The sequence below is a fragment of the Neophocaena asiaeorientalis genome, unplaced genomic scaffold (genome assembly GCF_003031525.2).
Source record: "Neophocaena asiaeorientalis asiaeorientalis breed wild unplaced genomic scaffold, Neophocaena_asiaeorientalis_V1.1 scaffold317, whole genome shotgun sequence".
In the NCBI taxonomy this organism is placed as follows: Eukaryota; Metazoa; Chordata; class Mammalia; order Artiodactyla; family Phocoenidae; genus Neophocaena; species Neophocaena asiaeorientalis.
In genome coordinates this window covers 4,691,974-4,704,702 of record NW_020173114.1, presented here as the reverse complement: position 1 = coordinate 4,704,702, position 12,729 = coordinate 4,691,974, and the positions used below count along the sequence as shown (strand labels likewise).

The following is a 12,729-nucleotide window of genomic DNA, read 5'->3' as shown; positions in this document are numbered from 1 at the left end:
AAAATGTCTCTTCAGAGCCTCTGCCCATTTTTAAATAATTTTTTTTTTTTTTTGCTACTGAGTTGTATGACAACTTAATATATTTTGGATATTAATCCCATATCTGATATATGATTTGCAAATATTTTCTCCCATTATGTTGTCCTTTCATTTTGTTGATCATTTCCTTTATTGTGCCAAAGCTTTTAATTAGGTCCCATTTGTTTATTTTTGCTTTTGTTTCCTTTGCCTTATGAGACACATCCAAAAAAAAAATTGCTATGATTTATGTCAGAGTGTCTATCTATGATTTCTTCTAGGAGCTTTATGGTTTCAGGTCTTACATTTAGGACTTTAACCCATGTTGAGCTTATTTTTGTATATGGTGTGAGAAAATGTTCTAATTTCATTCTTTTACATGTAGCTGTCCAGTTTTCCCAGCACCACTTATTGAAGACATTGTCTTTTCTCCATTGTATATTCTTGCCTCTTTTGTTGCAGATTACTTGAACATGGGATCTCTATGCTGTTCCATTGATCTGTGTCTTTTTCTGTGCCAGTACCATACTGTGTTTTTCTTTTTTTAACGTCTTTATTGGAGTATAATTGCTTTACAATGGTGTGTTAGTTTCTGCTTTATAACAAAGTGAATCAGCTATACATATACATAGGAATAATCTCCTATGTATATCCCCATATCTCCTCCCTCTTGTGTCTCCCTCCCACCCTCCCTATCCACCCCTCTAGGTGGACACAAAGCACCAAGCTAATCTCCCTGTGCCATGCGGCTGCTTCCCACTAGCTATTTTACATTTGGTAGTGTACATGCCACTCTCTTTGTCCCAGTCAACCCTTCCCATTCCCCGTGTCCTCAAGTCCATTCTCTATGTCTGCATCTTTATTCCTGTGATGCCCCTAGGTAGTTCAGAAACTTTTTTTTAGATTCCATATATATGTGTTAGCATGTGGTATTTGTTTTTCTCTGACTTACTTCACGCTGTATGACAGACTCTAGGTCCATCCACCTCACTACAGATAACTCAATTTCATTTCTTTTTATGGCTGAGTAGTATTCCATTGTATATATTTGCCACATCTTCTTTATCCATTCATCTGTCGATGGACACTTAGGTTGCTTCCATGTCCTGGCTACTGTAAATAGAGCTGCAATGAACACTGTGGTACATGACTCTTTTTGAATTATGGTTTTCTCAGGGTATATGCCCAGTAGTGGGATTGCTGGGTCATATGGTAGTTCTGTTTTTAGCTTTTTAAGGAACTTCCATACTGTTCTCCATAGTACTGTATCAATTTACATTCCCACCAACAGTGCAAGAGGGTTCCCTTTTCTCCACACCCTCTCCAGCACTTATTGTTTGTAGATTTTTTGATGATGGCCGTTATGAGGTGATACCTCATTGTAGTTTTGATTTGCATTTCTATAATCATTAGGGATGTTGAGCATCCTTTCATGTGTTTGTTGGCAATCTGTATATTTTCTTTGCAGAAATATCTATGTAGGTCTTCTGCCCATTTTTGGATTGGGTTTTTTTTTTTTAATATTGAGCTGTATGAGTTGCTTGTAAATTTTGGAGATTAATCCTTTGTCAGTTGCTTCATTTGCAAATATTTTCTCCCATTCTGAGGGTTGTCTTTTCGTCTTGTTTATGGTTTCCTTTGCTGTACAAAAGCTTTGAAGTTTCATTAGGTCCCATTTGTTTTTATTTCCATTTCTGTAGGAGGTGGGTCAAAAGGATCTTGCTGTGATTTAGGTCATAGAGTGTCGTACGTATGTTTTCCTCTAAGAGTTTTATAGTGTCTGGCCTTACATTTATGTCTTTAATCCATTTTGAGTTTATTTTTGTGTATGGCGTTAGGGAGTGTTCTAATTTCATTCTTTTACATGCAGCTGTCCAGTTTTCCCAGCACCACTTATTGAAGAGGCTGTCTTTTCTCTATTGTATATTCTTGCCTCCTTTATGAAAAATAAGGTGACTGTATGTGCATGGGTTTATCTCTGGGCTTTCTATCCTGTTCCATTGATCTACATTTCTGCTTTTGTGCCAGTACCATACTGTCTTGATTACTGTAGCTTTGTAGTGTGGTCTGAAGTCAAGGAGCCTGATTCCTCCAGCTCCTTTTCTTTCTCAAGATTGCTTTGGCTGTTCGGAGTCTTTTGTGTTTCCATACAAATTGTGAAATTTTTTGTTCTAGTTTGGTGAAAAATGCCATTGGTAGTTTGATAGGGATTGCATTGAATCTGTAGATTGCTTTGGGTAGTATAGTAATTTTCACAATGTTGAATCTTCCAATCCAAGAACATTGTATATCTCTCCATCTATTTGTGTCATCATCAATTTCTTTCATCAGTGTCTCATAGTTTTTCTGCATACAGGTCTTTTCTATCCTTAGGTAGGTTTATTCCTAGGTATTTTATTCTTTTTGTTGCAGTGGTAAATGGGAGTGTTTCCTTAATTTCTCTTTCAGATTTTTCATCATTAGTGTATAGGAATGCAAGAGATTTCTGTGCATTAGCTTTGTATCCTGATACTTTACCAAATTCATTGATTAGCTCTAGTAGTTTTCTGGTAGCATCTTTAGGATTCTCTGTATAGTATCATGTCATCTGCAAACAGTGACAGGTTTACTGCTGCTTCTCCAATTTGGATTCCTTTTATGTCCCCCTGCCGATGCAGGGGACACGGGTTCGTGCCCTGGTCCAGGTCCAGGAAGATCCCACATGCCGTGGAGCGGCTGGGCCCGTGAGCCATGGCCACTGAGCCGTCGCGTCCAGAGCCTGTGGTCCGCAATGGGAGAGGCCACAACAGTGAGAGGCCCGCGTACCACCAAAAAAAAAAAAAAGTGGTGAGAGTGGACAACCTTGTCTTGTTCCTGATCTTAGATGAAATGGTTTCAGTTATTCACCATGGAGAATGATGTTGGCTGTGGGTTTGTCATATATGGCCTTTATTATGTTGAGGTAAGTTCCCTGTATGCCTTACTTTCTTGAGGGTTTTTATCGTAAATGGGTGTTGAAATTTGTCAAAAGCTTTTTCGGCATCTTTTGAGATGATCATATGGTTTTTCTCTTTTGTATCCTGGAGAATGTTCCATGAACACTTGAGAAGAAAGTGTATTCTGTTGTTTTTGGATGGAATGTCATATAAATATCAATTAAGTCCATCTTGTTTAATGCATCATTTAAAGCTTGTGTTTCCTTATTTATTTTCATTTTGGATGACCTGTCCATTGGTGAAAGTAGGGTGTTAAAGTTCCCTACTATGATTGTGTTACTGTCGATTTCCCCTTTTATGGCTGTTAGCATTTCCCTTATCCATTGAGGTGCTCCTATGTTGGGTGCCTAAATATTTACCATTGTTATATCTTCTTCTTGGATTGATCCCTTCATCATTATGTAGTGTCCTTTGTCTCTTGTAATAGTCTTTATTTTAAAGTCTATTTTGTCTGATATGAGAATTGCTACTCCAGCTTTCTTTTGATTTCCATTTGCATGGAATATCTTTTTCCATCCTCTCACTTTCAGTCTGTATGTGTCCCTAGGTCTGAAGTGGGTCTCTTGTAGACAGCATATATACAGGTCTTGTTTTTGTATCCATTCAGCCAGTCTATGTCTTTTGGTTGGAGCATTTAATCCATTTACATTTAAGGTAATTATAGATATGTATGTACTTATTACCATTTTCTCAATTGTTTTGGGTTTGTTATTGTAGGTCTTTTCCTTCTCTGTGTTTCCTGCATAGAGAAATTCCTTTAGCATTTGTTATAAAGCTGGTATGGTGGTGGTGAATTCTCTTAGCTTTTGCTTGTCTGTAAAGGTTTTAATTTCTGTGTCGAATCTGAATGAGATCCTTGTTGCGTATAGTAATCTTGGTTGTTAGTTTTTCTCTTTTATCACTTTAAATATGTCCTGCCACTCCCTTGTGGCTTGCAGAGTTTCTGCTGAAAGTTCAGCTGTTAACCTTATGGGGATTCCCTTGTATGTTATTTTTCCCTTGCTGCTTTTAATATTTTTTCTTTGGATTTAATTTTTGATAGTTTGATTAATATGTGTTTTGGTGTGTTTCTCCTTGGATTTATCTTGTATGGGACTCTCTGTGCTTCCTGGACTTGATTAACTATTTCCTTTCCCATATTAGGGAAGTTTTCAACTATAATCTCTTCAAATATTTTCTCAGTCCCTTTCTTTTTCTCTTCTTCTTCTGGGACCCCTATAATTCGAATGTTGGTGCATTTAATGTTGTCCCAGAGGTCTCTGAGACTGTCCTCAATTCTTTTCATTCTTTTTTTAAATTCTGCTCTGTGGTAGTTATTTCCACTATTTTATCTTCCAGCTCTCTTATCTGTTATTCTTCCTCAGATATCCTGCTATTAATTCCTTCTAGACAATTTTTAATTTCATTTATTGTGTTGTTCATCATTTGTTCTTTAGTTCTTCTAGGTACTTGTTAAACGTTTCTTGTATTTCCTCCATTCTATTTCCAAGATTTTGGATCATCTTTACTATCGTTACTCTGAATTCTTTTTCAGGTAGATTGCGTATTTCCTCTTCATTTGTTTGGTCTGGTGGGTTTTTACCTTGATCCTTCATCTGCTCTGTGTTTCTGTGTCTTCTCATTTTGCTTAACTTACTGTGTTTGGGGTCTCCTTTTCGCAGGTTGCAGGTTCGTAGTTCCCGTTGTTTTTGGTGTCTGCCCCCAGTGGGTAAGGTTGGTTCAGTGGGTTGTGTAGGCTTCCTGGTGGAGGGGACTGATGCTTGTGTTCTGGTGGATGAGGCTGGATCTCGTGTTTCTGGTGGGCAGGACCACATCCAGTGGTGTGTTTTGGGGTATCTGTGACCTTATGATTTTAGGCAGCCTCTCTGCTAATGGGTGGGGTTGTGTTCCTGTCTTTCTTGTTGTTTGGCATAGAGTGTCCAGCAATGTAGGTTGCTGGTTGTTGAGTGGAGCAGGGTCTTAGCATTGAGATGGAGATCTCTGGGAGAGCTTTCGCTGTTTGATACTATGTGGAGCCGGGAGGTCTCTGGTGGTCCAACGTCCTGAACTTGGCTCTCCCACCTCAGGGGCACAGGCCTGACACCCGGCTGGAGCACCAAGACCCTGTCAGCCACATGACTTTTGGGAAGTCTGGGGTCTTCTGCCAGCGTTCAGTAGGTGTTCTGTAGGAGTTGTTCCACATGTAGATGTATTTCTGATGTATTTGTAGGGAGGAAGGTGATCTCCACGTCTTACTCCTCTGCCATCTTGAAGGTCTACCATACTGTTTTGACTACTGTAGCTTTGTAGTATAGTCTGCAGTCAGGGAGTGTGATACTTCCAGCTTTGTTCCTTTTTCTCAAAATTACTTTGGCTATTTGGGGTGTTCTGTGGTTTTATATAAATTTTAGGGTTATTCTAGTTGTGTGAAAACTGTCATGGGTATTTTGATAATTGCATTAAATTTGTAGATTAATTTGGGTAGAATGGAGATTTTAACTATTAATTCTTCCGATCCATGAACATGGGCTATCTTTTCACTTATTTGTATTGTCTTCAATTTCCTTCATCAGTATCTTATGGTTTCTAGAGTATAGGTCGTTCACCTCCTTGGTTAAGTTTATTCATAGGTATTTTATTCTTTTTGATACACTTGTAAATGAAACTGTTTTCTGGAATTCTCTGACAGTTCATTATTAGTGTATATAGAAAGGTAACAGATTTCTGTATGTTAATCTTGTATCCTGCAGCTTTACTGAATACATTTATTACTTTTACTAGTTTTTTGGTGGATACTTTAGGGTTTTCTGTATATAGTATCACACCATCTACAAACAGTGACAGTTTTACTTCTACCCTTACAATCTGGATGCCTTTTATTTCATTTTCTTGTCAGTTGGACTTTCAATACTGTTAAATAGAAGTGGTGAGAGTAGGTATCTTTGTCCTGTTCTTGATTTTAGAGGAAAAGTTAGTTTTTCAATGTTGAGTATGCTGTTAGCTGTGGGTTTGTCACAAATGGCCTAAATGGCCTTTCTTATATTGAGATGTGTTCTCTCTATACCAACAATGATGAGAGAATTTATCATTAATGGATGTTGAATTTTGTCAAATGCTTTTTCTGCATTATTGAGATGATCGTGTGATTTTTATCCTTCCTTTTGTTAATGTGGTGTATCACACTGATTGTGGATACTGAACCATCCTTTCATCTCTGGGATAAACCCCACTTGATCATGGAGTATGATCCTTTTTATATATTGTTGGATTTAGTTTGCTAATATTTTGTTGAGGATTTTTGCATCTATATTCATCAGAGATACTGGCCTGTAATTTTCCTTTTGTTTAGTGTCTTCGGTTTTGGCATCAGGGTAATGGTGGTCTTATAGAATGAAATTGGGAGTGTTCCCTCTCCTTCAATTTTTTGGAATAGTTTGAGGATAGGTATTAGCTTTTCTTTTTATGTTTGGTAGAACTCCCCTGTGAAATTGGTCCTGGATTTTAGTTTGGTGCAAGTTTTTTTTTTGGTTACAAATTCAACTTCACTAGTAGTGACTGTTCTGTCCATACTGTCTGTTTCTTTTTGATTCAGTTTTGGAAGGGTGTATGTTTCCCAAAATTTGTCCATTTCTTCTGGTTTGTCCCATTTATTGGGATATAATTGTATGTGAGGTAAAATTGACATTTAAAATTATATTAGTTTCAGGTGTATAACATGATTTGATATTTGTATATGTTGCAAAATGATCATCACAGTAAGTATACTTAACATCCATTACCATATCATTCTTGTAATGAGAGCTTTCAAGATCTACTCTTAACAACTTTCAAATATGCAATACAGTATTAACTATAGTCACCATGCTTTACATTGCATCTCCATGACATATTTTATAACTGGAAATTTGTACCTTTCAATCCCTTTCACCCATTTTGCCCACCCCCAACACCCTGCCTCTGGCAACCACCAATCTGTTCTCTGCACCTATTAGCTTATTTTTTAAAATAGATTCCATCTATGACCTTTTTTAAAAAAACAGATTCCACTTATAAGTGAGGTCATACAGTATTTGTCTTTCTCTGACTTATTTTACTTAGCATAATGCTCACAAGTTCCATCCATATTGTCACAAATGGCAAGATTCTCTTATTTTTTATGTCTGAATAATATTCCATTGCATAAATATATATATTACATCTTGTTTACCCATTCATCCATCAATGGGCACTTTGGTTGTTTGCATATTTTGGCTATTATAAATAAAGCTGCAATGAACATAGAAGTGCATATATCTTTTTGAATTAGTGTTTTCATTTTGGGGGATAAATAGCCAGAAGTGGATTTGCTGGATCATATGGTAGTTCTACTTTTAATTTTTTGAGGAACTGCCATACTGTTTTCATAGTGGCTGCACCAATTTACATTCCCACCAAAACACCACAAGGGTTCCCTTTTCTCCACATTCTTGCCTACACTTGTTACTTGTCTTTTGTGGTTTTGATTTGCATTTCTCTGATTAGTGATGAGCATATTTCCATGTGCCTGTTGGCTGGCCATCTGTATGTCTTCTTTGTAAAAAATGTCTCTTTAGATCCTCTGCCCATTTTTAAATGATTTTTTTTTTTTTTTTGCTGTTGAGTTGTATGACTTTATATATTTTGGATATTAACCCCTTATCAGATATATGATTTGCAAATATTTTCTCCCATTCAGTCAGTAGGTTGCATTTTCATTTTGTTGATGGTTTTCTTTGCTGCACAGAAGCTTTTTAGTTTGATGTAGTCCCATTTATTTTTGGTTTGTCAAATCCAAAATATTGCCAAGACTGATGTCAGGGGCTCACTGCCTGTGTTTTCTTCTAGGAGTTTTATGGTTTCAGGTCTTATGTCCAAGTCTTTAATCCATTTTAATTTTTGTGTAAGATGTAGATAGTGGTCCAGTTTTCCCAAAACCATTTACTGAAGAGACAGTTCTTTCCCCATTTGTATATTCTTGGCTCCTTTGTTGTAAATTAACTGACCATATATATGCATGGGTTTATATCTAGGCTTTCTGTTGTTGCATTGATCTACATGTCTGCTTTTGTGCCAGTACCACACTGTTTTGATTACTATAGCTTTATAATGTAGTTTGATATCAGGGGTGTAATGTCTCTGGCTTTGTTCTTTTTCAAGATTGATTTTGCTATTCAGGGTCTTCTGTAGTTCCATAGAAATTTTAGGATTATTAGTTCTATGAAAAATGCCATTGGAATTTGATATGGAGTGCACTGAATCTGTAGATTGCTTTGGTAGTATGGAATTATTTCTAATAGCTTTATTAAGATGTAATTTATATACATTACATTCAACCTGTTTTAAGTGCACAAATACTTTTAAAGTTTATAAAATTGTGCAAAAACCACAATTGTAGAACAGTTTCATCACCCCAAAGAGATCCCTGTGGCCATTTGCAGATGATCTCCACTCCCATGTAACTACCAATTTAGAATCATCTGTTTTACATATTTTCCTTTTCTGTCATTTCATTATAAATGGAATCATACCTTATATGGCTTATGTGTCAGGCTTCTTTTACCTAGCATGATGTTTCTGAGGTTCATCCATGTAGTAGCATATATCAGTATATTCTATTTTACAAATTTTTTGTTTACCCATTTGCAGTTGATGGCCATTTGGATTGTTTCCACTTTTTCACTAGTATGATCATGTTATGAACATGCACCTACAAGTCTTTGTGAACAGTTTTCATTTCTCTTAGGATGGAACATTGAATGGAATTGCGGGGTCATATGGTAAACTGCTTTTTTTTTTGCAGTACACAGGCCTCTCACTGTTGTGGCCTCTCCTGTTGCGGAGCACAAGCTCCGGACACGCAGGCTCAGTGGCCATGGCCCACGGGCCCAGCTGCTCCGCAGCATGTGGGATCCTCCCAGACCGGGGCACGAACCTGCGTCCCCTGCATCGGCAGGTGGACTCTCAACCACTGCACCACCAGGGGAGCCCTTAACTTTTTAAGAAACTGCCAGATCACTTTCCAAAGTGGCTGAATCATTTTACATTTCCACCAGCAGTGTATTAGGGCTCCAGTTTCTCCACATCCTCAAGAACACTATCTTTGTCTTTATTGTAGTCATCTAGTGGCTGTGAAGTGGTATCTAATTTTGGTTTTAACTTGCATATCCCTAACGACTAGTGACGTTGAGCATCTTTTCATATGCCAAGCCATTTGGATATCTTCTTTCTGAAATATCTATTCACATTTCTGCCCACTTAAAAATTGAGTTGCCGTATTTTTAAGAATATGTAATCTGGATGTCATTTATAAAGTATGATTTGAAAATATTTTATCCCAGTCTGTGGTTTGTCAATTTGTTTTCTTAATGTTTTTCTATTATGTAAGTTTCAGATGTACATTGCTCAGGACCACTTTATAGCATAGCCATCTTCTTTAAAAGAATAAAGACTAGACTTCCAAAAGGTTTCATCTTAAATTGTATTTATTTTTATAAATTATTTATTTTTGGCTGTGTTGGGTCTTCATTGCTGCCTGCGGGCTTTCTCTAGTTGTGGTGAGCAGGGGCTACTCTTCTTTGTGGTGCATGGGCTTACTGTGGTGGCTTCTTTTGTTGTGGAGCACAGGCTCTAGGCACTCGGGCTTCAGCAGTTGTGGCATGTGGGCTCTAGCGCACAGGCTCAGTAGTTGTGGTGCACAGGCTTAGTTGCTCTGCAGGATCTTAGTTGCTTTGTGTGGGATCTCCCTGGGCCAGGGCTTGAACCTGTGCCCCCTGCATTGGCAGGTGGATTCTTAACCACAGCACCACCAGGGAAGCCCTAAATTGTATTTATTGACCTAATTCTTCACTGTTCTTTAGAATCCAGAGTTCGACTATGAGGCTAAAATGGGACTTTTCTCAATTTTCTGGTCAACTGATATGATAGGTGTAATAATCCAGAAGAAATAGGTCATTATATTTTCTTGAAGTTTCAACTTACGATTTCAGCTTTCATTTTCAAATAAGTAGAAATACTATATCTTGTATCTAGGATGCAAGGACTTGGTTATCCTTTTTGGAATAATGGTTCTCCTCTATCTGGTGAAGTCACTCTGTCCGGTGGTGACTGATAAGTAGCTCTAACTGTACAATTATTGTGGCTAGAATTCCAGAAATGGTCAATGTAAGTTCATCTATTTGGTCTTCACGGATTACCTGTGAAACAAAAAAGGACATCTGAATAAGACACCTAAAATATTTTTACCAGTTTTGGGGAATACTGTGTTGTCTCCCCAATATACATTCCATTTTCCCCTATTATGTAGCAACAGTGGGTTGGGTAGAATAAACCCAGCTTCATATTCAGCTTGAGGGGTAGGCCCTGATAGGTCTAGGTCAATTAGAAAATCCTCTTCTCTCTCCTCCATTCCTTGCTAGAATGACATGGATTAGTTCAGAAGTGCCCTCAATTAGTGTGAAAAGTTTAAGACTCTCAGTAGGACAGTGAGGTATGCTGTAAAGCTGGGAACTACTGAATGATTCTGCCATCTGTAGTAGACAGCTTCTAAAATGACACCCAATGAACTCTGCCTTCTGGTATTCATCCCCTTATATAATCCACTCACCTTCAATGTGGGCTGAGTCCAGTAATTAGTTTCTAACTAGTCATGGAATACAGAAAAAGTGATGGATGTTACTTCTGAGATTAGTTACAAAAAGACTGTGGCTTTCATCTTGGGTTTCATCTCACTTGCTCACTCTGAGGGAAGCAACATGCCAAGCAGCGAGGCACACTCTGGAGTGGCCCATGTGGCAAAGAACTGAGACAGGTCTCTAGGCAACAGAGAATGAAGAACTGAGGCCCCGAATTCAACAGCCTGTGAGGAACTAAATCCTGCCAATAACCACATGAGTGAGCTTGGAAGGGAATCTTCCTCCAGCTGAGCCTTCAGATGACATTGCAGCCCTGTCAGAGAGCTTAACTGCAACCTCATGAGAGACTCTGAGGCAGAGGCCCTAAGCCAAATTGTGCCCAGATTCCCGACTCACAGAAACTGAGATTTAAAAAAAAAGTTTGTATTAAGCCACTAAATTTTACAGCAATTTTTAAGCTGCAAAAGATAATTAATATACTAGCATAAGAAAAGCTAGTTTGAGCTGGGGTTTTTTTTTTTTCTTCCCTGTTATTTGTAACTGAAAGCATATTAACATATCCTAGCTATTAGTAATCTAATCTTGAAAAGGGTAGGCCATATTATACACAAATAACTTTGTGAACTTATGGTTTACAAATATCATACAAACAACAACCAAAAAAACCCATCTACCTATTCACAACCATCTCCATTTCTCATATGGAAAATTATGTAATAAGGCCTCATTCATTCAGTGTCCCTTTTAATACTGACAAAGTCCGGGCAAAGATTTACCTTTGATTACTTACACAAATGAACAATGTAAAAAAAACAATGATCACAGGGCAACTGTTAAGTCCACTTAAAACATCTATTGTTTAGGGAATTCTCTGGGAGTCCAGTGGTTAGGACTCGGTGCTTTCACTGCTGCAGTGTGGGTTTGATCCTTAAAAGTACTTTAAAGAAATGAAATTGAGTTATTTGTAGTGAGGTGGATGGACCTAGAGACTGTCATACAGAGTAAAGTAAGTCAAAAAGAGAAAAATACCATATGCTAACACATATATATGGAATATAAAAAAAAAAATGGTTCTGAAGAAACTAGGGGCAGGACAGGAATAAAGATGCAGACGTAGAGAATGGACTTGAGGACACGGGGAGGGGGAAGGGTAAGCTGGGACAAAGTGAGAGAGTGGCATGGACATATATACACTACCAAATGTGAAATAGATAGCTAGTGGGAAGTAGCCGCATGGCACAGGGAGATCAGCTGGGTGCTTTGTGACCACCTAGAGGGGTGGGATAGGGAGGGTGGGAGGGAGACGCAAGAGGGAGGAGATATGGAGATATATGTATATGTATAGCGCAGAAACTAACACACCATTGTAAAGCATTTATACTCCAATAAATATGTTAAAAAAATGATGAACTGCATAAAAAAAGACTAATTTGAACTTTCAGCTTTAAAACAAAAAGTACTTTAACACCATTTGTTTATATACAAGCATTAACTATGCTAATTAAAAATGGCTCTTAATTGATACCTATTCATTAAAGCAGGTCTGGAAGGACCTCTGGTTAGGCAGGCACTCTTTGTTCTCAGTCTATCTGGAAAAGCAACCGTTCAACCAATGGAGATAGGGTGTCGTGAACCCTGAGGGGTATGATTAATTCAGTCTTCTGTACCTGAAGGTCAATAAAACAAAAAAACTCCAAACTTACTGTATTCTTAGAAGGGCCTTTGAACTGGTGCTTCCACAGGCCAACCTGAGCACACTGCCTAAGTAAAAGCCTTTATTTTACAGGGTCCTCAGGGGAGCAGGGTTGCATGAAAAGGTCACTAGGTATAAGTCTGGAGGCAGTTACAGTGCTAATTCCTTATTTTCTATTCTCTAGCAGGTTCAATAAAGTGATGATGGCATTCTTTCTTGCCTGCCAAATATGGCTCTCAAATATCCTTGTCATATATTTACAGATTTACTTGAAGAGCTGTTTTTTTAAAACAAATATTCAAATAATAAAATGTAAAATGATATAGATCAGTAGTGTACTTCTGGGAAGGAGACAGGACTGGAGGCAGAAGTGAGGGGGGAATTTTGCTTTTTTTTTTTTTTTTTTTTTTTTTTT

General features: G+C 37.8%; 1 protein-coding gene across 3 annotated transcripts in view; it reads right to left on the bottom strand.

Annotated features, from left to right (window-relative positions):
* Nucleotides 1-9,691: 9,691 nt before the first annotated feature.
* Nucleotides 9,692-12,729, bottom strand: part of RPAP2 (RNA polymerase II associated protein 2) — an 85,580-nt gene continuing 82,542 nt past the window's right edge. For all 3 annotated transcript variants that reach the window (XM_024743573.1, XM_024743572.1, XM_024743574.1), the window contains one exon: nt 9,692-10,183. Coding sequence is in view for 1 of the 3 variants with exons in the window: in XM_024743574.1 (XP_024599342.1) it covers nt 10,180-10,183 (4 nt within the window). In the remaining 2 variants the exon portion in view is untranslated. The remainder of the gene's footprint in view (nt 10,184-12,729) is intronic.